This window comes from Lonchura striata, chromosome Z (genome assembly GCF_050655825.1).
Source record: "Lonchura striata isolate lonStrDom1 chromosome Z, ASM5065582v1, whole genome shotgun sequence".
NCBI lineage: Eukaryota > Metazoa > Chordata > Aves > Passeriformes > Estrildidae > Lonchura > Lonchura striata.
Window position 1 is genome coordinate 26,232,351 of NC_140740.1, and position 23,435 is coordinate 26,255,785.

Below are 23,435 nucleotides of genomic sequence, written 5' to 3' on the forward strand. Positions count from 1 at the left end.
TCAAGTGCAGGATAAAGAACAGCAGTAGTACAGCTCACTCCTTTAATATTACACTGAGTTCAGCATTTGCTGTTCTGACACAAGCAACAGGACCTTACTGGCCACATGTGTGTTGGAGGCTGAGTTGAATCCTTTGGAGCTGGTGGCTACATGAGCTGCTTCAACTTGGGATAACTATAAAGAAGCAAATTACACTGTGTAATAAGAGAACTAAAATGATGTTTAACTCCTCCCTTATGCTGGCATGCATTGCCAAAGATGCTTTTTCCATGTCAGACACTCAGGAGCTTGTGCTGCCTGTAGATACTGCTGGCAAAGTGGGCAGGGTGGAGTGGGTGGAGTGGTGTGACCATAACTCTATGACAATGTGACCCTGGTTCATTTTTGCATAGAAAGACACATGTTCAGCCCTAAAATGGGTTTCACTGTCAAATGTTTTGTGAGAATTAGCTGCTACCTAAGAGGCCAGCAGCTTTAAGGCAGGAAGCAGCAAGGCTGCATCAGGCATCAGGTTGGTACATGTGGGGACATGCATGTGCAATCTGTCTGAAGGGAAGACCACATAGTACATCCTTCTCATCTCTCTGCCGGCTGGAAGAGGCTTGGAGCCATGACATGGCAGCTTGGGAATTGAAAACCACTTGTCTTCTGTGTCTGTATACATCTGCTATCTTGGCAGGTTAGGGCACGCTCATTTTCTGGCTTACCTTCAGCAATACAGCAACAATCCAGGAGGTTCTTGGAAAGTATTGATGATCACTTTCTCATACAAGAGGTGGAAAGGCCAATGACAAAGGGTGTGGTATTGCACCTCATAGCAACAATGAATCTTTGAAATGTTGCTGTGTTCAGGAGAGGTGCCTGAGAGCAGGAAGAAAGCAAAAGTCACCCAGTTAAAGGGCAAGAAGGAGGATCCAGGGATCTACAGGCCAGTCAGCCTCACCTCAATCTGAGGTCAGGCAAGTCAATTACTACTCGGGCTGGGTTAGTGCTGACTTGCATTATTTCAGTGTAAATCACCGGATGCTTGGGTGATTAGGACCACTGCCAAACTGATTTCATTAAGTCTCTCTCTATCTGCCTGGAGTTTCTGCTGGAAATACCTGTCCTACCTAGCCTGTCTACTTAGATGAACATGTAGGACTACCTAGGGAGAAGACATCCCAGAGGGTGATGTGGGAGAAAAGGCAGTTTTCAAATAATTCAGTGGTTAAATTATGTCACATTAGCATGCAAAACTGTCAGTCTCCAGCAGAATACTTGGGAGAAGGAGGAAAGTGTACAGAGGTGTACAGAAAAAAGGTCCAGCATGGTTCTGTTCTGCAAACAGTTTCCACTCATCATAGTGGTGAAATATCAGGCAATTCATTGACTGCAAGACAATTATCTCTTCTGCCAACTCTAACAAACTATGACTTTCTTTTTATTTCTGCATTTATTTCAAAATACTGTATTTGTCACTGGACAGTTTGCAGTGTGAAAAAATGGTAGCTAGGTGAATGAACACAACTTGTTTTGTGTACTGAACTTCATGAACTAACTTCTTGGGAGTGTTTGAAGTGCAGAGAGATAAGCAGAAATCCATGGGAGCAACGCTTCTCCCACAACATCTGAAAGCTGGGGACTGGACTTCTCATTATTGTGTAGGCTGCTGGGACTTCATCTCAGCAGAAGCCTTGGGGCATGACTATAAAAAACAACAGATGTAAATACAATTATCTGTAAACTGCATGCATCTCAGCTTTGTTAGGAAAAACCCTAAGCAGAACAGCCAATAAGTAACAAACTCATAACCCCATGAGTAAAAATCAGACGCATTTTACTTGTATAAGGTATGCTTGGAAAATACTCGGAATCAAAGAAGGTTTGGCGTCACCAACATTTGTTTTTCATTGATTTCACTGTGAAATCATAGAAACATCTTTCCATGATAGGCACAGACGACCACTAGCTTCCCAAATATATTCTATGTTAGTTGTGTGGCATGTGTAGCTGGAGCTTGTGTACTTTTGCCCATGTATTCTCTCTACTCTCATGTACTGAGTAAATTTACATCCTTTCATTTTAGAGTAATGGAGTTCATTATGATCCTTAGTTAAAATATATGAAGTAGAGGAAATGAGAGATTAAGAGTACTGTGGTAATCCCCAAAATGCAAAGGCATTATTAGCATTTAACAGCCATTTCTGGCAGTGAAATTTCTAAATGCTGCAATTGGCAAATAAAAGGGAAATATTAATTTCTGCACTCATATGGATGGTGCTGTTTCAAAGGCCTTGTGACACATTCCAAACAGGAATCCAACAATGTAAAGGTCTTTGGCCAAGTCCCTTCATGAACAGAATTTTACACTAAAAATGCAAGCCACCTTTCTATGGAGAATTTTAATTGAATATGTCTGGACTTACATAAAAGAAATACTTGTAACTTCAGCCATGAATCAGGATTTCTCTGTTCCTTGGTAGGATTATTGTTGTTTCATCATCATCTTCTTGTTTTGCTTTTTTGTCATTGCTAGCTCCAGATTTTTTGTGACTGTTTCTGCCTTTATTAATCTTCAGAGGAACACTTGTCTAGAGATTGTTGTTCTTAATAAAAAATGGCATGTCCCCAAAGTAACATTGCTATTGTAAAGCCATGCAAACCATAGGGATTCACACATTCTGCACTGGTCAGTTTTACTCCATTTGCTCCTCAGAAGAAGCACTGCTGAGCCATGCATGTTCATTGCAGAAATGACTGTTTAGAAGAGGTTAAAGTTAAGAGTTTTGGCAAATAAAGGAAATTCCAGAGATCTCAAAGTACCTTTTACTGTGATGTGTTATGACTGCACATTTGCTTTCTTCAAACCATGCAGTTTAGTGCAAAGATCTCCTCTGATAAAATGATGAAAAATATGCGGAATCATGTTCCAAGAGGATCATCATCAGTTAGGTTCTTCCCGGACTGACTATTCATCTTTTTCCTTGCTCATGCAGATATTGCTCCCGCATCAGCCTTTCCACAGTGGTAAGCCTCTTCGCTCTTTATATAAATATTTATGTTGGAAAAACAGGCAGTACAAATTATTTGACATTTTTGGAAAATATAACATAGGGCTTTGTGGTAGGATGGGACAAGACAGAGTGAGTCAGAAGATCATGATTCTGATGTTTCTTTAAATCTTCCTAGAAAATGAGTGTTGATTGTCTTTCATCTTAGGCAGAGACCTGGTGGTTAACAAGATATCTCTAAGATTAAGCCCCACTGTCATATTTCCCTACAGAAAGGCACTTTTAGTCATCAATGCCAACCTCTTCTGCTCCAGCAAATGCATCTGTTAAGAAAAGAAATACTATCAGCAGGGCAACAGGTGGCATATTACAGACAATTTTGAAAGGTTAGAATAAGAGGGAGTGTGTGTGAGTGACAGGAGAAAAACTGGAAAAGAAGGGGACTAAGATGAAGGAAAAGGCAATGGCAAGCATTTTTTCCCTACTAGTGCACCTACAGTGTGCTGGAATTAAGGTCTGGTGACTTTGCAACACTGGGGTAGGGTACTGCCCTGGAAACGCATTTGCCCATTGTACTGTTCTCTGTTTGCTTAGAAGGAATTCAGAAGGGATTTGCTTTCTCTTGTTTCATGAACCCCACGCTTTCACACTGACCAAAGTGGATACACACCAGCTGGCCACGTCCATCACCACCACTGGGTGGAAGAATTCCTGATTATACTTAGATCCCTCAGACCCCACTCTGTCACTTGCAGGGAAGCTCGGCTTGCACACTGCTTCCGAAATGCAGCCGGCTGGGAAGTCTGCACACCTTGCCTGAAGGAGCTGGATGCCTTCTGGATCAAACATGAATGACCTGCTGAAGGTGCCCCTGCTGCATGTCCTCACCCTGGCAGCCCTCAGCTTGGCTGAGACACTTCTGAAAGGTTTGCTTTTTCTCTGCTCTTCTTCTGCCATTTGCTGGTGGAGGTTTTGCAATGGGGAAGGTGTCTCTGCTAACAGTAGGGTGGATGGTGCTGTAGCATTCTCAAAAAAGACAAAAATGGTCTGCTTTCAATGGTCACTTCTCTGCTTTTAAAAGGATAGCAGTGAAGACATTCTGACATTTGTGTTTGGAATTGAATTCTTTGTCTGTGAAGACCACATAGTCCATTGTAATAGGCAGGGGAGACCTTTGCGTTCAGCTTGGGTGGGATGTAAATTTCCCATGTGAAAGGAAGCTCAGAAGTGTTAATGGCTGGTAGCACCAGTTACTACTGAGCACAAGATCTGTTGTGTTCAGCATACCTGTGTAGGTTTGTAAATATATAAAACTTCAAAATAAATAAATATCTATGGTGTCTTTACAAAGAATATGTATATAAATACAAATATACACCGTTTGTTATAGCATATAACACAGGAGTTATTATACCTTCTTTCTGTCTTGTGTGCCCACATGTATATGGGCATATGCTCACATACTTTTAGCTAACAAAAGAATTGGTAAAAATATCTGTTTAGAAAAGTCTTTGAGGTACAAAATGCATCTTTGGTACCATTCTGGATGTACCATTTAGTAAACCTGCGGACAACAATTTTTGCTGAACGATGATTCAGTGTTACAATTCAATGCTCCCAAATTCAACGCTTACTAGAAACTTTGCAGCTTCACGTAAACAAAATGAAATCTTAAGGGGAATGCAAGTATTCACATGTTAGGCCATGTTAGCCCTGCTCTTGCAGGGCTATGCTTTTACAATTGTTAGTCAGGTTATTCCCAAAATGAAAAAAAAGAAATAATGTATCTTCTTTATAAAAATGTTTTGAAAAAAAAAATTAGTATATTCATAAGGTACTGAAATACGTTTGTGAACTTTACATTTTTGAATATTGTGGTAAGATAAGTGGTACTGGAGAGGCAAGAAAAACAAAGAGGACAGGAATAGATTTTTTCTGGTGTCACAGTGTAATGGAATAGATACATTCCATTTTCTAGGACATCACAGCTGAACTTTTTTTTATCATACGAACTGCAGTTTCTCCAGGTGTCTGCAGTATTGCAGAGGGACTGGTTCTGTTTTCGGTATTGTTTTGTTTGCCTGGCTGGTCTGGTTTCAAAAGTGTGAATCCAAATCCAAAGCCAACACATTTGGAAGCTTCTGGTGGGCTGGGGACAGAAGGAGATTTGGCTTTCTCATGGTCCCGTGACCAGCCTTGTGTCATTTTTCTATCTCGGGAAACTACAGCTGACATCCAAAAAAATGGCACCTGTGTGGCTTTACACATATATAGATTAATTTATTTTCAATTTATTTAAAGCCCCAAGGATACCTTAAAAATATCAGAAAGCCCCAGTACACACACATGGAGAGGCCTGGCTCCATTTCTGTGTGATGGTAGATATGTCTGTACACTGTTCAGCTCTTATTTTCCTGTGTTAAAATATGGTGATGCACACATCATGAGTTTAGAGTGCTTTCTGGAGAAAACATGGACTGACACCAGCACCCAAGCTGTTTGAATGGCTTTTAGAAGTAAGTACCAACTCAGCCATTTTGGAACTCTGTTGCTGCCTCACAAAATGACAGCAAGTCCCACTGCTCACTGCCCTCACTTGGGTTAAATATCACAAAGGTGAAAAGAGCATAAGAGAAAATTATACATCCCTATTGCTGTCATGGTTGCTCTTTGAGGATGTAGAATTTGGGAAGGCAACTTTAAAATTATTTATTTTCCTGTTACTGTGGTGCTGTCAGTTTGGACACTATTTCCTTGCAAGCATGCAGCTTGATTCTGCCCAAAAAGGTGTGTGCTGGCTTTCAAAAGGTACCAGGTCAGATGGTGTCTATGCAATATTCTGTCATCTATTGAATAAAATACACACTTAGAAGTATGTAACTGTTTCTAGAGAATTTATTTAATACACAAACCTGACAGGTCTTGTTTGTCCAAAGAACAAATATTGTCAGTATGCATAGCTGCTCTTGGTACAAATGTAGTTTTTTTTACTTGTGGGAGTGGCTGTGTTTATTGTTACAACCGTTATAAAAATGGTTGTTTTGAATTATTGTTACTGTAAAAATTTACATTTTTCAGGTTTAGAAAAGCATCCTTCCAGAGATCAAGAAATGTGGACAACAGCAACGGAAACATACTATATAAAATTAGATTGCAAAATTCCGGGGTTAATGCCATTAAACACTAATAAACTTTGTCTCATTTAAAGTAGACAAGATAACCATTGGTAGGGGTTATTTCCCTAAGACAACCTTCAGTAGTAGCAAAATGAGGACTTTACAGAAGTTTTCCATTTGGTTTCATTGGCATGGGATTCATCTGGGGAACAATACAGATGAATATTTCTTTTAATGTGACCCAAAATTACCTAATAAAGTGATGCATGATACAATTTGAAGCAGTGATCTTAAACAATGAACTTGGCACAGACTTGTTCTAATTGAAGTTTCATCCACGTGACCTTTAGAGCTGTCTTAGATATAGTTTTGAGATTTACATACATATAGTCATTATTGTTAATCAATGATATGATCCAAAGTCATAAAATCTAGAACTATTATTGAGGCAGATTCATTCAAATGAAACATCAAAAGCATTTAGTTTTACATAAACCTGATAGTGGAAGCTGATCTTTTCTTCCTCTAACTTCATTCCAGCAGAACTCCAAAGACATTCTAATTTTGACTTCCATGTAAATTGAAAAAGGATTAAGGTATTGACTTTCTATTATTCTCAGTCACTTAAATCTCAATGTCTTATCTTTTGGTCATTCCTTAGAGAAGAAAGGGTAAAATTTGCCTGAATTTGAATCTCACTGTACTATGGAGGGCCGGTAGATACACAGCAGTTTGGATTCTCTGTGAAAAAGTAATGGACCAGTAACTGCTATGCTCAGTGAGGAACAGGAAGACTCCTGAATCTATGATATATTTTCAAGGCTGTGTTTCAGGATTTATAGTAAAAACTAATTTATCTCAGCACAGTTGTCTGTGAAATCCACTCCAACCAAAATGGATGTGAGTCTCTTGCAGCCATTGGTCAAGACATTCAAGTGTTTTTGGAGACAGTGGCTGCAATGAATAATATGAGCAGGGAAAGTGAGTGGCTAGGCTTATGCTTTGATCCCTTCCAGCTGTGCTTCAAGTCTTTCACCAGAGCGATGGCAAATGTTTCTAAAGATACATTCAGGTAATGTATGACTACAGGTCTATGATAATAAGCATTAGACATAGCTATTAAACTTCTAATCCTCACACTTCTTGGTTAGAAAATGTGAGAAAATGAGAATGTGTCCTAGACATGACACAAATCTGAATGACCTGAATGGTCTTTGTAAGCCTGGCTTAGAAAAATACAGTGCTATATAATGGGTTTGGTGTTTGTATATAAGAGGTTTTTTGTTGTTGTTAGTTTTAATTTTTTGTTTGTTTGTTTGTTTTTTTTAAAGATAAACAGTAGAGTGAATAAATCCTGTAATAGTGACAAAAAAAACTCCACCTCATGCACTCATAAGGAGGCACTTTTCCCACTCCAGGGGCAGGTCAGCTTGGCTTCAATTTGTGTGCTGCCCCTTGTACTTCCAGCCTTGTAGCAGTGGGACAGCCTCACCTGTGTCCTTGCACTTTGCATGAGTCTCAAGAAAGAGATGGGTCAGAAGCACAGGATGCACTGACCTTGTTGGAGCTTGGTTTGCTCTGTTTTGCATCTTATGGAGAGACCTCAAAGGAAAATGCCATTGAGTGACCCTGCATGGACATGGCTCCCTTCACCAAAGGTGTTTGGCAGGCTGTGTAACTCTCTCCAGTAGGCACCAGAAGGCCTTCTCATTTTCCCTTCTTCACACAGCGCCCTTGATCAGCACTCCTCTGGAAACAGTGGATGCCCTGGTGGAAGACATTGCCAAGTTTGTCTGTGTAGTGGAGTCATATCCTGAGCCGGAGATTACATGGACACGCAACAGCATTCCCATCAGGTAGGGAGCAGCACCAACCCTCACCAGCACCTTCTGCCAAAATAGGCAGTGCTTCTTCTAATGATACATATATCATGGAGATATCCGAAAATACAAAAATGGGTCTGTGGCAGGTGAGAAAATGAGTGGCTGTTATTAGCTAGTATTCTGTATTTCCAAGGGAGTGGTAAGAGCATTTGAGAGTTGCTCTTGCACTTTTACACACTTGAGCTTGCAGAGATCTGGTTTCTGCTGCAAGGATGTTTCTCTCCAGCTTCAGACAATTCAATCTACTCTCTTCCTTAGTTTATGCATTTATGAAGGAGGAGGATGCTGTATAATATTTAAAAGGAGTTTAGCAGGACTTGTTGTCTGTCTCAATGTTCTTGGAAACTTTGCATGGAAGGGGCTGAGCTGTGCCATTCTTGTTTGTTTCTAGTTCTGGATCTGGAAATTGTCTCCTCATTGTTATGTACTGTCAGACATTAACCACCAAGCATCAAGATGTCAACAAAGAAGGCAGACTCCTGGAAGTGTGGAAATGTGTTATGGAAGTTGCTATCATTATTTTTACGCTTTTACTGTAGACAGGTTTCTACAAAGTAAACTGTAATAGATCTTCTAGCTCTGAAATCACATTACATCTGCCACATGGCTTTACATCAGTTTCTCATTCTAAATGGCTTTAAGTGACTTCCTCTGTGAGGGGAAAATGCAGTACAACACAACTTTGTGTAACATAGTCAATACCCGGCCTCCAAAGGAGATGTGCATGTTGGGCAGATGGTCACCTCACTATTGTGGTGAAACATCTAAAAAGCTTTTGAACCACTGGCATAGGAGGCTCCAAATAAGTCAGCAGCAGAAGGAGATCTCACTGCTTGAAAAACTGCTTTAGAGTAGGACAAAGCAGAAAGTTACAAATATGAATATAGGCCTTCAGAAATATTTTTTTAAATTGTCTGCAATCTTAGCAAAATTTGGCCCTAATCTTCTGACCCTGGCTTTGTTCCAGCATGGAGGTCTATAGATGTTATTTCTAAATCAGGTCACCTTTCTCATAATTCCTTCCCCATTGGTGACAATCATGACTGAAAAACAAAGCAGGGAGAGGAAACCATCCATGAAGGACTGTATCTTTCTGTCCTCATGTCTATAAAATGATCATTCCCCACATGTTTTAAGATAATTTGAAATACAGATAATTTATCATCTCAACTCTCTCTTCCAGAAGCCCAACACATCATTCTTAAAGCCATTCTACTTTCTCTCTGAGACACAGTGTTTTGACCAAAATGGAAAATAAAGATAAAAACGCCTCTTCTGGTAAGGCCATAGAGCTCAGGTGCTTCACTCCTTTACTGCTTCTTCTGAAGCAGCATTAATAACAGCAAGTGTTTCCTTTCACAAGGTATTAATATTCAGTACTGCTGGATACAAAAGCTCAGACCAAAGACAGAGGAAAATATAAGATTATTTGATAAGATACTTGTTACTTTCTAAAAACTCAGATGAAAGTTTGCACAATGGAAAAGAATCAGATCAGAAGACTTTTTTTCAGAAAAAAACCACCATATAAATGTATTTCTGTGCCTCTCTCTGTGTGTGTAACAAACTTCAAAGGGCCTATATATTGAAAGCAATTAATATCGGTTATTTCATTTCCAAAATTTTCTTCTCTTGCCAAGGTCCCATCATCCTGGACAGACAGCAAAATTAACCTTCAAAACAAAACAATATGTAAATTTTCAACTTCAATGGGAATAGAGCCAGGACAGAGAATAGAGTCAGCACTAGTCTTCTGGGTGTGCCTTTCCTTTTAACATCAAAACTTATGAAAGTAAATCAGCAGGTGCCCAGTGCTGAGTGAAATGATTACCTGTCCCATCTTCCAGAACAGGGCTGCCTACAATGAGCCTTCCTTAGGACAAGCAGGAGACGGAGTCAGCATGTGTTTTACACTAAGGATGACTTCATGGCACTCCTTCTTCCCACTTTGGAAAAGAGGAGGGAGATGTAATATTGAGAGATGCAGTGCTGTTGAAATGAAATACATGCCTAAAACATCATAATGATACATTCAGATTAGTCAATGACTACTGTAAAAGTTTTAACAGTAAAAGACAAACTTGACATATGTAGTGGTCAGGTATTTGTGATTGCTTGGGACAAAATCCTCAGGTCAGAACCCTTTTTCCACTGTTCATTAGACTCAAATGAAGGTGCTTCCAAAAGCATCAATAAAGTTGTGAACATAAAACACAAAGAAATTTACTATTAGTAGTGTCTATTTATACTATTTGTTTATATTTTTCATAGCTTTGCAGTGAAAATCAATACATCAGCTCTCTGATGTCTCATCGTCTTTCTTTCTGATTTCCCTGGCTCTCACACTTGAATATATACTTCCCCCCTTCTCACATACCACACTACTCTTGTCATGCTACATATGAAATTGGTTTTTACTCCACAGACTTCATTACAATATCCTGTATTTTTGTTGCTCCAGCTTCAGGGCTTCCTTCAGTTCTCTGAAATATCCAGGTTAAAGCCTGCTGTCATTAAACTATAGCTATCTTTGAATCCTCTAACTTTCAGATGGCTTCAGTACATTTCTTTGCTTGTTTGTTGGTTTGGTGGTTTTTTTTCACAACAAGTAGACAAAACTACTCCAGGATGTAGACACAAAAGTTCATGGTTTGTGGTTTGTATTATTTCGCACAACTTTAAAAATATTTCCATAGCTTTATCTGTTTAATAAAAAAAAACCCAAACTTTTTTTGCTTTGTTTTGTTTTGTTTCCTGAGGAAGAAAAAACAATTTTTAAACAATTTCAGCTTTTGTTCCTATGTAAGCATCTTTCTCTTACACTGAACAATGATACCTAAAACAGGACCGAGCCAGAACAGATTATTTGTGCTTATGCCTATCCTTGGCCAGTCAAAATCACAAACATGATGCCTACTGATTTTACCAATGTCTGTGTGGAGGAAGAATTGCCACTACACTAGTGACAGTCAGGAACTGCATGGTCTAGTGAGAAACTGAATCTTAAGTCTGAACTCAGCATTTTCAGCACATTCCCTTCTTTTGTGGGTTGAGAATTAGAGGTAGAGCTTATTGCCATTTGTAGTGACATAGCAGTCTTCATATTTGAATGCAATTCCCTTTCTCTGTCCCTGGTTGTCCCTGACAATCTGTGCTGTGCCCTGCAGGCTGTTTGACACCCGGTACAGCATCCAGAGGAACGGGCAGCTCCTGACCATTCTGAGTGTGGAGGACACTGATGATGGAGTGTACTGCTGCACAGCAGATAATGGAGTTGGAGCAGCTGCGCAGAGCTGTGGGGCTCTCCAGGTGAAAATGCGTAAGTGGGAATGCAATTTCATCCTGACACCATGTGAGTGTTTAATTGAAAGCCTGAGAAAACTCCAATCTATGGCTCCTGGGGATCCAAGTTCAGGGCAGACCCATGTTCCTTGGAAGCTGGGTTCATTTCTTTTAGTCAGAGACATCCCATATGGGAACATAATGCAGTTGAGATTATTTACTTTGAATAATACACACTTGTTCTAAGACCAGAAGACAAAAACTGATGCTTTGAAGAATGCCCCTTGTGCAAAACTCTGTAAAAGAGCAGTTTGATGGATTAGACTTCTGCAGCAAAACTGCATAGGTCCCTGGTGAATTTTAATTGTAAAATTTCACTAATCACATTTCTTCCTGAGGATGGCAAAATCAACCAAACTATGTTCAGATGCTCTCAATAGCAGCGTTGAATGGTCTGGAACACTATGTTGTAAATCTCATCATCCCATGTGAAAGGCGAAAGACTGCTCTTGCTGAGAGATCCATATGTGCCAAACTCAGTAAAGCTGGACTCACATGGCTAAAGTTATTTACACAAACACTTTAAAAGGTAGCAAAGTATCATCTGGCTAAAGCATCTGTTTGTAGAAAAGGATTTGTCTGCCAATAGGATGACTCTCAAGGTCTGGTAATGCTGGAACTTTGCATCATCCCAGTCACATGCAGGTGGTGGCCAGGAGATGATGGTCTCTGAAACTTGTTTTTCTGCTGGTTGATTATCATGTAAAGGCCTCAAAATGTCAAGATCTCCCAAATACTGAGATAATAATAATTTATAGTCTCAGCTCAGACTAAGGCAGGCCATGTTCTTTCAGTAAAATGAATTTAAATTTATCCCTCATTAACTTTAAGAGAGTTTGATGGCTTTTTCTTTAAGGCTCAGTTGTCCTTTTCTCCTTCAGCATAATTATAAATCCTTCAGTTAAGGATATTAATTGTGTTTACATGCCCTGCTTGTTGAGCTGGAGGCAAGCCTGGGTTAAAACTCTTTCAAAATCAATTCAATCCAGATCTGAGCTTTGAGACAAGACAGTGTTTACACAGTGAAAAATGTCAGAACCTGCAATGCTAACATTCTTCAATACTGGAAATACTCTCATCTGAATTTGGATTTAAGCCCAGGCCCTAATTCAAATGACTGTCAAACTCCACTCAGGAAAACAAACAACGCATGCAAGTTAGCTGCTTTTGCTGCTTTTTAAACTGAATGCTGTGCAGAAGAAAGTTCTTTCTTACCAAATAACTTCCAACCAAGAAAGACTGTTTTCTTTTTCAGTAACACACAGAAAAAAGCCATAAATTTTTTGATGTCATTTCTGAATTTGTCTTACTCTATTATCTTGTAGCTTCATTTCAACTTTAATTTTTGGCTTTTAAAATTTTAGGACCCAAAATAACCCGTCCACCTGTAAATGTGGAAATAATAGAAGGATTAAAGGCTGTTCTTCCATGCACTACAATGGGAAATCCAAAACCTTCTGTTTCATGGGTCAAAGGAGAAACAGTTGTAAAGGTGAGTAGAGAATGGTTTTCAATAATGTTGATTATTTGCTAAAGCTACTGTGTTAAATATTAGCATTAGTTATAGTATTTGTAAATTCTAGTAGCTAGAAAGGAAGCATTTGGAAAATCCAGGGCTCATCTAATAAATATCTTCATTTGCAATAATTCTACATACAAACCAAATGTTCTCTGTGTATCTATATTTTATGTGTTATATTCTTGTTACTACTAAGTATGGCTAAATATTGAGGAAAGCACTTATGAGTGTTCTCATAAATAAGAGTTCTTTTGAAGTTATGATTCATTGATCTGCAAAAGTAGCATTGAGTGAATGTGTCATGACAATGCTGAGCAGGATGAACTGGCCCAAAATCCTTGAGTTGTAGGACATGTATAGTGTTTATGCATGTAAGCCCAAACTTTGTAAAGAGATTTTTTTATGCTGTTTGTATGCAGCCTGCATGTAGAGTCCTCACCTCAATGGCTCCTTCCTCTGGCAGGAGACTGCTCGCATTGCCATCCTCGATTCTGGAAATTTAAGGATACACAATGTTCAGAGAGAAGATGCAGGACAGTATCGTTGTGTAGCCAAGAACAGTTTGGGCACAGCCTATTCAAAACCTGCAACTGTGGTAGTGGAAGGTGAGTGACTTTTGAACCAGTCTCAAGCTCCATGTGCCAGCCCCTTGTGCATACCCAGTTAGCCTGAATTAACCTGTAGTATTGTCTTGATGTTGTCAAAACCACCCTGGAGGGTAATAAAAAAAGGGAAAATGAGAAGGAGAAGGAGAAGGAGAAGGAGAAGGAGAAGGAGAAGGAGAAGGAGAAGGAGAAGGAGAAGGAGAAGGAGAAGGAGAAGGAGAAGGAGAAAAGAACTTTTACCTTTGTGGACTTGAACATTTTCTGCCCACTAAATGAACACCAGATTGATTTTTCAGTTTCTAGTCCTTATGTACTCTGTGTCCAATTCTTAGTACAGAAGGAATTTGCTTTGTGGTGTGAACCACCACCAGTTTCAGAGTGCTGAGAATAGTAGACAGGGGTACCAAAATGTTGGCAACAAGGCATTTTCTCTTCCTGAATCCTATAAAAGACTTTGGTTTGGTCAAGGGCTTGTGGACTGAGTGGGAGAATGTCTGATTTAGTAGATTAACAAATTTTTATTTCTGATTCAGGATGACTGCAATGCAGAAAGTAGAAAAGAGTCTTTGTTTGCTTCGTAAGCTTCAAAATACTATTGCAAGTTACATTTGGCCTGGAGCTATCAGAAGTTACTTAGCGTGCATTCCCATTTCTAGGAGGAACATAGACTTCCTTCTGGGACCAGTATCAGATATATTAGATCCAACTACATATTACTGTAGGTCTGCTATTTTCCTAAAATATGCATGAATTTTTCAGGGTTTTTTTGTCCCTTTTTAATATTTATACATACAGACAGTTTATGCTAGAAATTCCTTAAATTGCTTTAAAACAGGAAGGCAACTACTCTTGACCTAGGTTCAGAGCTGTACTTCTCCCAGGCTAAAAGCGATGAAGCAAACTGAAAACTGTTGGATCTTGATGTGAATAGCCTGAGTCCTGGGTTTTAGTTTGGCCTATATCATTGAGTCAATGGGCAAAGGCTTGTCAAGAGTTAAACTTTGAATGGCAGATACTTGGTGCTATGAACACAAATGCTGAAGGGCCTCTGTTAATGCAATTCTTTGCTCCAGATCTGCCAGAGCCAGTCAGGAAATCTAAAACAAACAAGAATTGCACCAAAAATCCAGGCTGCTAAGGTTGATGGCTTGTTTTTCTCCATCTCCAGATTTATGCAGTGGCCTGTTAATTCAAGGACTGGCAAAATAAATCACAAATACCCTACTTTGGGTGTGTGTATGTGCGCTCTTTTTAGAAGGAATAAGATTAGTTCTTAATTGATCAGTGGCAGGTCAATGCTTCCACACAAATGGTCCCCTCATGTTCCCTTCATGTGTTGAATGAACAAATAAATGCTCTCCTCTAGGCTTACCTTGGTTTCTTTGGTAGGAAGCCTGTATAATATACCTAATTTCAGGTGATCACCCAAACTAGACAGACACATGTTTAGGTTATATTTTTGGCTTCCACAATCCAGAGGTATTAATCCTGACTTAGTACATAGAGCGAACTGTGCAGGATCCATTTGCTCAAACTGACAACAACATTCGTAATCCTGACACAGCAGCTTGCTGCAAATCCCTTTTCCTCATAGTATTTTAGATCAATTTTCATGGATATTTAGCATAACTAAATGTGCACATACCTGTGCACTTTCCTGCAAGTTGGTACGTGCACACATCACCCTCATACACCTCTTTTATAATTTTTAGTATCCCTCCAGTCCTGCTTCTCCTACCCCATTAGTATCAGCGTTTATAAATAATTTCAAGTAAATAAGACATTAAAATTATTCAAAGTGGGAAAATCACACTCCAACATTCTCTGAGCATTCATAGTGTTCATAATATTTATGGAAATTGTTGTTTATTGCTTCCCTGTAATAACATTATAATTTTTTTTTTTAAATCTTGGTTCTAGTATTTACTGGAGTCCCCAGCCTGCATAGTGTGGTTTAATATTAAAATAAAATGAATAAGCATGGCTGGTTAACTAGGAATATTTAATTCAAGGCAAGTGTCCATTCAAGGAAAAGTATAAATATTTATGCCTAGCTAGAGCTAGATCACATGGATCCTGATTTATTGTGTGCTTCTATTTTAACGGGTCCAGCATTAGTCCTGTGTGGCATCCCACCCTTACATGGAAGGGAACACTGAAGGATAATATGTCCTTGTGGTTGAAAGGAATTACAAAAGAGTGCCTGCAAAAGCTTACAAAGTTTTATTAATAAATTACACATTTGGCATGGAATTGTGTATGGTAATCCCTGACCTCCTATATAAGCATGGGGCAGTGGGTTTTGGATAACAGGCTAGGATGAAAGAAGAGGGACTGAAAGAGAGAGATATGGATTAAAGAGGAGGAGGGAGAATGAAAAGAAGAAAGGAAGAGTGTGATATTACCAGTCCTGGTTCCAGCATCAATCCAGATGATGGGGTATGCAGGCCCCTGGAACACTTGTGTGTCCAGGCTTTGTAGTCCTTTTTATAGTGAAGTTTCCGTTCACTGGAGCTAAATTTCTCACTCACAATGCAAATGAGTTATCATGTGCAGTCCATTCTTGTAGACCTACGTGGGTTGGGGGGTTTCAGGGATCTTGGGTGCTCTTGATCCCCCCTTACATTCCACGCCTGCTCATCGGCCTCATTCCCATGCCTCAGCTATACTCTCTTGTGGTTAGCTCTGGGAGCCAGAACAAGGACACTTGTGCCAGAAAGGCACTGTCCTACTTCCATAGGGCCCCTTCCCCTTTCTTCAGTCATGACTGGTAATTGGCTGTCGCTACCAGCAACCCTTGGTTGGCTCCACAGTTATGTAGCTATCAATGTTTGAGACATACACATTAGCCCCTTGTCTTCTAGGCTTCCACGTCTTGCAATTAGCTTAAGACATTGTTGAAAGTACAAAAGTACTCTTGAAAGATTGACTCTCTCCCTCTGCAGGCAATCCGGCTCCTAAATGTGCTTTTGGTCAGGTGCATGCTTAAATTACTTGCTCAGAAATTGCAGCAAGTCACAAGTACATAGGGTGAACTGTGCAGGATCCATTTGTTCAAACTGACAACAGACTTGTCCCAAGTGTTTACACTACAGTACTACTTGTCTGGTTTCAGTGGTTCACGGTAGAATTGTTTGAAAAATGCTGCTATTTTGATTTTCCAAATATTTTTTCTTCTATTCCTAGTCAGCTTTCCTCAACATTACTGTCTCTATTTATTACTTTTAAAGCACAACTTTAGTATTTTAAGATTTTATTTTTTTTAAAGCAAAGTTGAAATGATTTGGGCAACAGGCTTTAGATGAAAATTCAGATGAAGTTCTTGTCAGGAAAAAGAAACCACTGAAGGCCTCTCTTTGGGGAACCAATTTTTCAGTTTTCACTAGTGAATGTCATGAAGGAGATAAGAATTCTGTAGGTTCTTCACTCTGCACAGACCAGTCCTAAGTTAGAACAGCCTATTTGCTTTCCCAGGGGAGGTTTCAGGAACCAGGGCTTAGGACATGAATTATAAGAAGTTAATCCTGGGTCAGGATTTTAATTAAAAGGATTAAAAAGCCTGCTTTTTTACATCTTTTATCCAAGTCTGGGGCAAACTCAGATGAATTTGGACAAGTGATGGTGAAATAGATTTTTTTTCTTTAAAGGCACAATCCACAAGTGGTAGATACATAATCATAATGGACATAATTGGTTTGTGAGAAAAGCTTGGTTCCTGACTGGGAACTGTGTTGAGTCTATGGACAGCACTGCCCTCACTTCAAGTGTGCCTAGGGTGCCTGGGGACTATTAGGAAAAAAAACAGGCCATAGAGCATCCCCTTGATTTGACATCAGGGAACATGCTCTGGAGATAAGGTATGGAGAAAGGACGAAAGAGGCAAGCATTGGCCAAGTGAGTCAAATGAGTGACTACACAAGATAGGCATCACTCCTGAGGAAGAGTTCCACACAATTTTTATTATCTTGATGTGTCCTGTAGCAGTAAAATGATACATGTCTTTGGTTCAGTTCTGAGGAATGTCTCAGAGGAGTAGGGTTGGCTCTTTCTGACATCTGCTGGGGTCATTATAAATTAGTTCTTCACTAGTGAGCTGGTTCACAGCTGTGCAGAAGCTGCAGCTGTGCAGAAGTTGCATGGTTGTCTTTTCCTCACTTGGTTCTTCTAGTTACAGTCCACTCATATTAAGAAAAAAATTCCACTAGTGAAAGTAGTGGAATGAAGCAGAATTTCAATAGGCAGAAATAATTGTTTTGGCTTTCTGCAAAGTCAAACAAATAAGAAATGATGAGTTTGTTTGGTCTGCTAAAATTAGCATGTGAAGATGACTTCCTCTTCCTACTGTACATCCAGAAGGTAGAAGGTACATTGAGATACAGAAGGTAATGTGTGCATTGAGATAAAGAAATAATATTATAATCCTGATTGTTTGCCAAGAAATGAGTTTTTAATTTCTTGGAGGCAATATTTCTGACCTGCAGTTTTGTATTCATTTTCTATCATCTTAAGCATTTTGCTAACTATCTTTTTAATCACTGCATTATCCACTTTGGTAGTGTACACTTCTGCAAAACCTAGAAGAGTATTTATATACTCAGTGAAGCAGTACATTGCCAAAGGATTTCCATAGAGTTTTGTTGTTTGCTGTGTTGATTCTCAAAGTGAATCTCTGGCTGAAAGGTTCCAGAATTAATCCAAGATTCAGGTCTATGGTTGAATAGAGGCATTCGTTTGCTTACATAATCTGTAGTTCACACAGATATCCGAAGGCTGAAGTTTATTGACAGATGTTGACTGAGATGGCTAAGATGCTCCAGTTTTGTCTGAAATCTGAAATCACTCTTTTGGAAATAGAGAAGCAGTTGTCATCAGTAGTGTTGAGATTTGTCATTAAATGTAGAAATAACCATTGATGAAAGTGAAAACTTAGGGCAGGGTATAAAGATTTAAGCTGTGCCAAGAAGGCATTTTTGGGCCTTCTCTGAGCATTTGAAATCTGTAGGGTCTGTAAGACCTTTGGTTTTTTTCCTTTATGCATTAGACAGCTATTTATGTACATAGGCCACAGATGTGGAGGAATTTTCATTTTTGTTGGTATTTGCAGTGACATTGAATCAGTCCATTAATAGCACCAGTTCCACAAAAGCCATGCTAGAGCTTTTCAGGTTCAGCTTCTGGGCCTGCTGCCTAAAACTGTACAGTCTCCAAGATCTGACATAAGTTAAGAATGATATTCCCCATATCCATTATGTATGAATTGTGTGATATTAAAAGAATATATTTAAAGCCATGAGCTCTTGTGTGGTAAGAGGCATGGGAATATTCCTGTTATGAGCATGCTTATCACTCAGACACAGAGTGAAGCTGCCTCATTAATTTTTTCTTAAAATGCAAAATAAATTCCATTGGATGGTTTTGCTTTAATCTCTTACTATCTTTTTAAGATATTGTCCTTATAGTCAGTGTTCAGATTATATGTAATTCCTGCATCAAATAAGAAGCGTATATTGCAGAACAGCCAAAACCCAGTAAATTTTGTTATGATTTACACCTAACATTGCCCCTTCTGGGCTCAGTTTTTTTCTTTGTTTTGGAGAATGTTTCTTTTGTCCTTGGGGGAAGGAAAGTGCCACTTTGTGAATTGGTAGAATTCACATGAAGAAGGGCTCTCGTTCTTCTTCATTCTTCAAAACAACAACAACAAAAAATCACAAGAGAAATTGAAAAATTGTCTAAGAATTTCTGACAGCTTAGAAGCAACACCTGCTTTCACCTGCTTAAATGCAAAAATGCCATGAATCGCATTTCAGTTGAAAGAGTATTTTCTGGAAATTAAAGTAAATTGAAAGAGAATTTTCTGGAGTTATTGTCACTGAAATGTACAAAGGGTTATGGTGGATTAGGCACTACTAACACAACAGAAGATAAAATATTTTTCCGAGTGTTATCCTTTGAATCCAACAGCAGGATGTGAATGGCAGTTTTCTGATGTAGGAAGACAGTGTGAATGGTCTACTGGAATGTAGTGTGCAAAAGTTTTTTCTTCCCCTGAGGGTAAATAACAAACTTCCTGTCTTTCTAGGTGTTGTTTCAGCTAGTGAAACCTCTGAAGTTCCAATTTGCTTAGAGATGCATTTTTAATTTTGAAAAGTGTAGAAAAAGGCAATAAATACAGGGTCTGCTAAAGAGTATGTGGATGGTGCTGTTGTTTGTGTACTGAGTTAGATGCAACTCCATCTTGTGAATTATATGAAACTGAGCTTGATCTCCACCAGCCTGTGCCCCCTGAGATTTGTGGAATTCAGGAATATACTGTGTGATAACCTTTAGTTTTGAAGTCATCACTCTACAGACACAAGTCTAGAAATTATCAATCATTCCTCTGTAAGGAAACAACCAAGCAAAATAGCCAGGGCAAACATTAGAAGATGCAGCGTATTTAACAAAAAATCTACCTGCGTATATTAACATTTTTGGTTCAAATCTCTGCATTTTCCAGCTGTCTGAAGAGGCATGGGTTAAGGACTTCTGCCTTTCTTTAATTAGGCCATTAAGTGCTGCTGCTCCACTTCATCCTGTGCTACTATGTGGCAGCACATAGAACAATCAAGAAGCAAGGCTCCTTATACTCCCCTGACTTAAATGTTGTTTGGTTTTCTTTTCAGCCCTAGTAGATAGATGACTTTTCCTGGCAACATTTTATTGCTTATTACTAGCTACTAAAATAATACCCTGCTACAGGCCACAAAAATGTTCCCCTGTAAACCTCTTCTGAAAACTGCCTTAACCTTAAAAATAGGAAGATTTTCCTTGGACAACCATCCCTTCAGAAGAAAGGACTTGCCAGATTTGGTCCATATTTTTATTTTAATCATGTAGTCTAATTCTTGTGCTACTGAGGGGATGGCAGACTAGTTGACAATAGACAGCAATGCCATTGCCACTTAGTTGACAGACTGTCCCCTGTAAAGTACTAGTTTCCTTCAGCTGTTTTTTGGATGTCTTATACAGTCTTGGGACAGCTTTGCATCACAGATAAATCAACAGACTAGCAATTCTCATCAAAATTAAAGTAACAGGAATAAAAGCATGTATTTAGTGCAGAAAATTCTATCAGTTTGGATAGACCACATTCCAGAGGTAGTCTGAATTTTGAATGAAAACTGACTCCTGATATGCCATCCAGAAAGATTTTTACATTTTTGTATTGACCTGCCTGCACTTGGCATAGGTGATGTAGGAAAGTGACATACCAAGAGACCACTGAAGCAGCCCATCAGCGCTGTTACCTTGCATTTCCTACAGATTAGATTTCAGTGTGAAAGCTGAATTTTTATCTGTATCATCTTTTGAGGCAGAGTGTTTTGGGTCAGGTGAATTGCCAAATAGGAAACTGGCAAGGTTCTTAATCAAGTATTGGGTGAAACTTCCTCATGGAAATTCAAATACCAACACTGAAGAAAAATCTTTGGCTTGGCCTTGAGCAGAAGCAGAAACTCCAGGAAAGGATGCCTTTCCTGTTTGTGTTGGTGCTGGCATACATACCTGCAGGTAATGTTTTATGACAGTAAAGGGTGAATGCAGCAGTTTGATTTTAAACATTGCAAAAGGTTTATGGGGAGGAAGCATTACAAGTTTGCCTGTAATTACACCAAAGTATTTGACTGACCTCAGTGGGGTGGTGTGGGCGTAACTGAAAACCCAGAATATCTCATTAAATCTCCTCCTACCTGTAGCACTCACCAGAGTCATCCCAAGGTTCTGAGATGCTGTAGAAATAATCATGGCCCTAATTACAGGGTAACAGGGCAAGCTGTAGGAGGAGGAAAACAGCCTCAGACCTTCAGGAAATGACAAGTATGCGTGAGCTATTAAATTTACTCCTGAGGCTTATTCTGCTGTGACAATAGCATGAAGTTCATGCTGCCTTTGAGCCATTATTGCAAGGGCCTCTTGCAATGAGGAGCTGCAGTGAGGCTTCGGACAAGACAAAATTCTTCTTTAAAAGCATTTGAGCCTGTTATTTCCTTTCATGTAAATCTCTTTCCCCTAAAAAAAGGCCTTGGGAAGGCACTTGAAAAGTTTATGACCTTCTCACATCATTGCATGAATTGTGGTTTTAAGAGAAAAAATTATATGGCAGTTAAAATCCCTCTCCTAAACCATTGGCTAGCTAGCAAGCATGAGCTTCCCACAGTACAATGAAGAGAGTGTAGGAGAGAATATCCATAGCTATCAGATAAAGGGGACCAGAGCAAATGAGACAAATATTCTGAAGTGGCTGGAGCTCTTCTTAGACCCTCACCAAAAGGGCACATCAAACAGGGAGTTGAGAATTTGGAAAAAAAATGCATCTCTGTTGTAGGAGGAGCTAGATGAGTTGTCAACACTAAAAATCAAGTTAAGGTGAGAAGGGAACAGGCTCTCTGCTGTCGCCAAACCAAGGAACAACCTAGCAGCTACTGCTAGTAGCACTTTAAAGCAGATGAAGGGTAGTACTTTTCACACGACATGTAATTAAATTTATGGCATTGCAAATACAAGTGGTGGAGACTAGATGTCATGATGATGAATTAATTATCTCTTTTTTGGTTATTCCAGTGATTCCCCTTAACTGTTTTCTCAATTTCTTAGAGTGGGAGAGGGAGACTTGTGCATAGCTGTGATTTTAATGCATGTACACAGACTGGTAACCTTGGCAGTAGTCATGGGTTGTGATCATGAGTAGAACAAGCAAAGGAATTGCTCCTTAAACAAATCCTCCACCTTCAGGAGGCTGGGAACTTCCTTTCAAATTTCACATTCAGTAGTGGGTAGAGGCAGAGATAAATGCACCTTATATGACTGTACTGTAGATGAGAAAGAGCATGGGGAGGTTTAAAAGGGGAGGTTTAAAAGGCTCTTTCCTTCAAAGAAACCAAACACATGTATAAGACCAGCAATGACATGAAAAGAATTTCCTCACTCATTTCCTTGGGAAGTAATTTGAACGCATTATCCTCACTTGTCCTTGAATCTACTGTTTACTCTGTATATATAGATGAACACTTGTACAGAACAGGTTTTATATAGTCACACAGGATATAAGCTATCTATTTACATTTTACTCCTGGTTATTACATCTTTGCGTATTTGTGGTGTCTCCTTTTAGGATTCTAGAGACATCTACATGCAGTGTAAAGTCTTTCACAGCTGAGAAGTTAGTGGCTGGTATGTTTTACCTTCACATGAATACTTCTATGAACGCAAATTGTCCTACCACCCATAAATTAAGGAGTCCACCCTAAAATAAAGTTAGCTTGAAAAGTTATTGCCTTGATAAGAAAAATTTTCTTTTATATCAGACACTAGAGCTTTTAATCTGAAGGCATATGATTTAGGATGGAGATGTTGTGGTTTGCTCCATCTTCCTTCACACAAATCTTGAATTGTCCCTGGTGCCCATCTCATAGCCTCAAGCTCCAGGTTGAGTGTCTATGTATTGGTGTCTATTGTGGCCTGTGCTGCATGATGCTTTAAGGACTAAGACAAGACCCGAGTCTCCCAATTAATATAACAGGAGCCAGAAGAACTTGCATCTTACCATTGCGTACAAAATGCAGATATTTCAGGTGTACTGGAGGCTTATCCTCCTGGGTTACCACAATAACAGGGTGAGGGTCAGTGGATGTTGCAGAACTGCTTGCTTACAGCTCTTCCTCACCTTGCTCTTTTGGGCCCCATACATAACAGTGCTGTTCCTTGAGAAATAATACAGTGATTGTATGGATTTCTTACAGTGTGTGCACTTTTTTTTGTTTTGAAAACTTGTATACACATGGTTCTCTAGTAATAAGCATGTTTGTACATAGATTAAATAACACAGGTAAGCAATTTGATAGAGATAAATGGAAGTGTCTCATATCAACTTTGCGGGAGCTGTTTTGCTTCTCTTTGTATTTACTTGGTAGGCTTACAAAAAAAGATAAGTGCTGCAA

At 39.2% G+C, this 23,435-nt stretch overlaps 1 protein-coding gene across 1 annotated transcript in view; it reads left to right on the forward strand.

Annotated features, from left to right (window-relative positions):
• Positions 1-144: 144 nt before the first annotated feature.
• The window catches only part of MUSK (muscle associated receptor tyrosine kinase), a 70,829-nt gene continuing 47,538 nt past the window's right edge, over positions 145-23,435 (forward strand). The window contains exons 1-5 of the mRNA XM_021525011.3: positions 145-3,919; positions 7,839-7,965; positions 11,160-11,311; positions 12,699-12,826; positions 13,317-13,458. Coding sequence (XP_021380686.2) covers positions 3,823-3,919; positions 7,839-7,965; positions 11,160-11,311; positions 12,699-12,826; positions 13,317-13,458 — 646 coding nt within the window. The 5' untranslated portion in view covers positions 145-3,822. The remainder of the gene's footprint in view (positions 3,920-7,838; positions 7,966-11,159; positions 11,312-12,698; positions 12,827-13,316; positions 13,459-23,435) is intronic.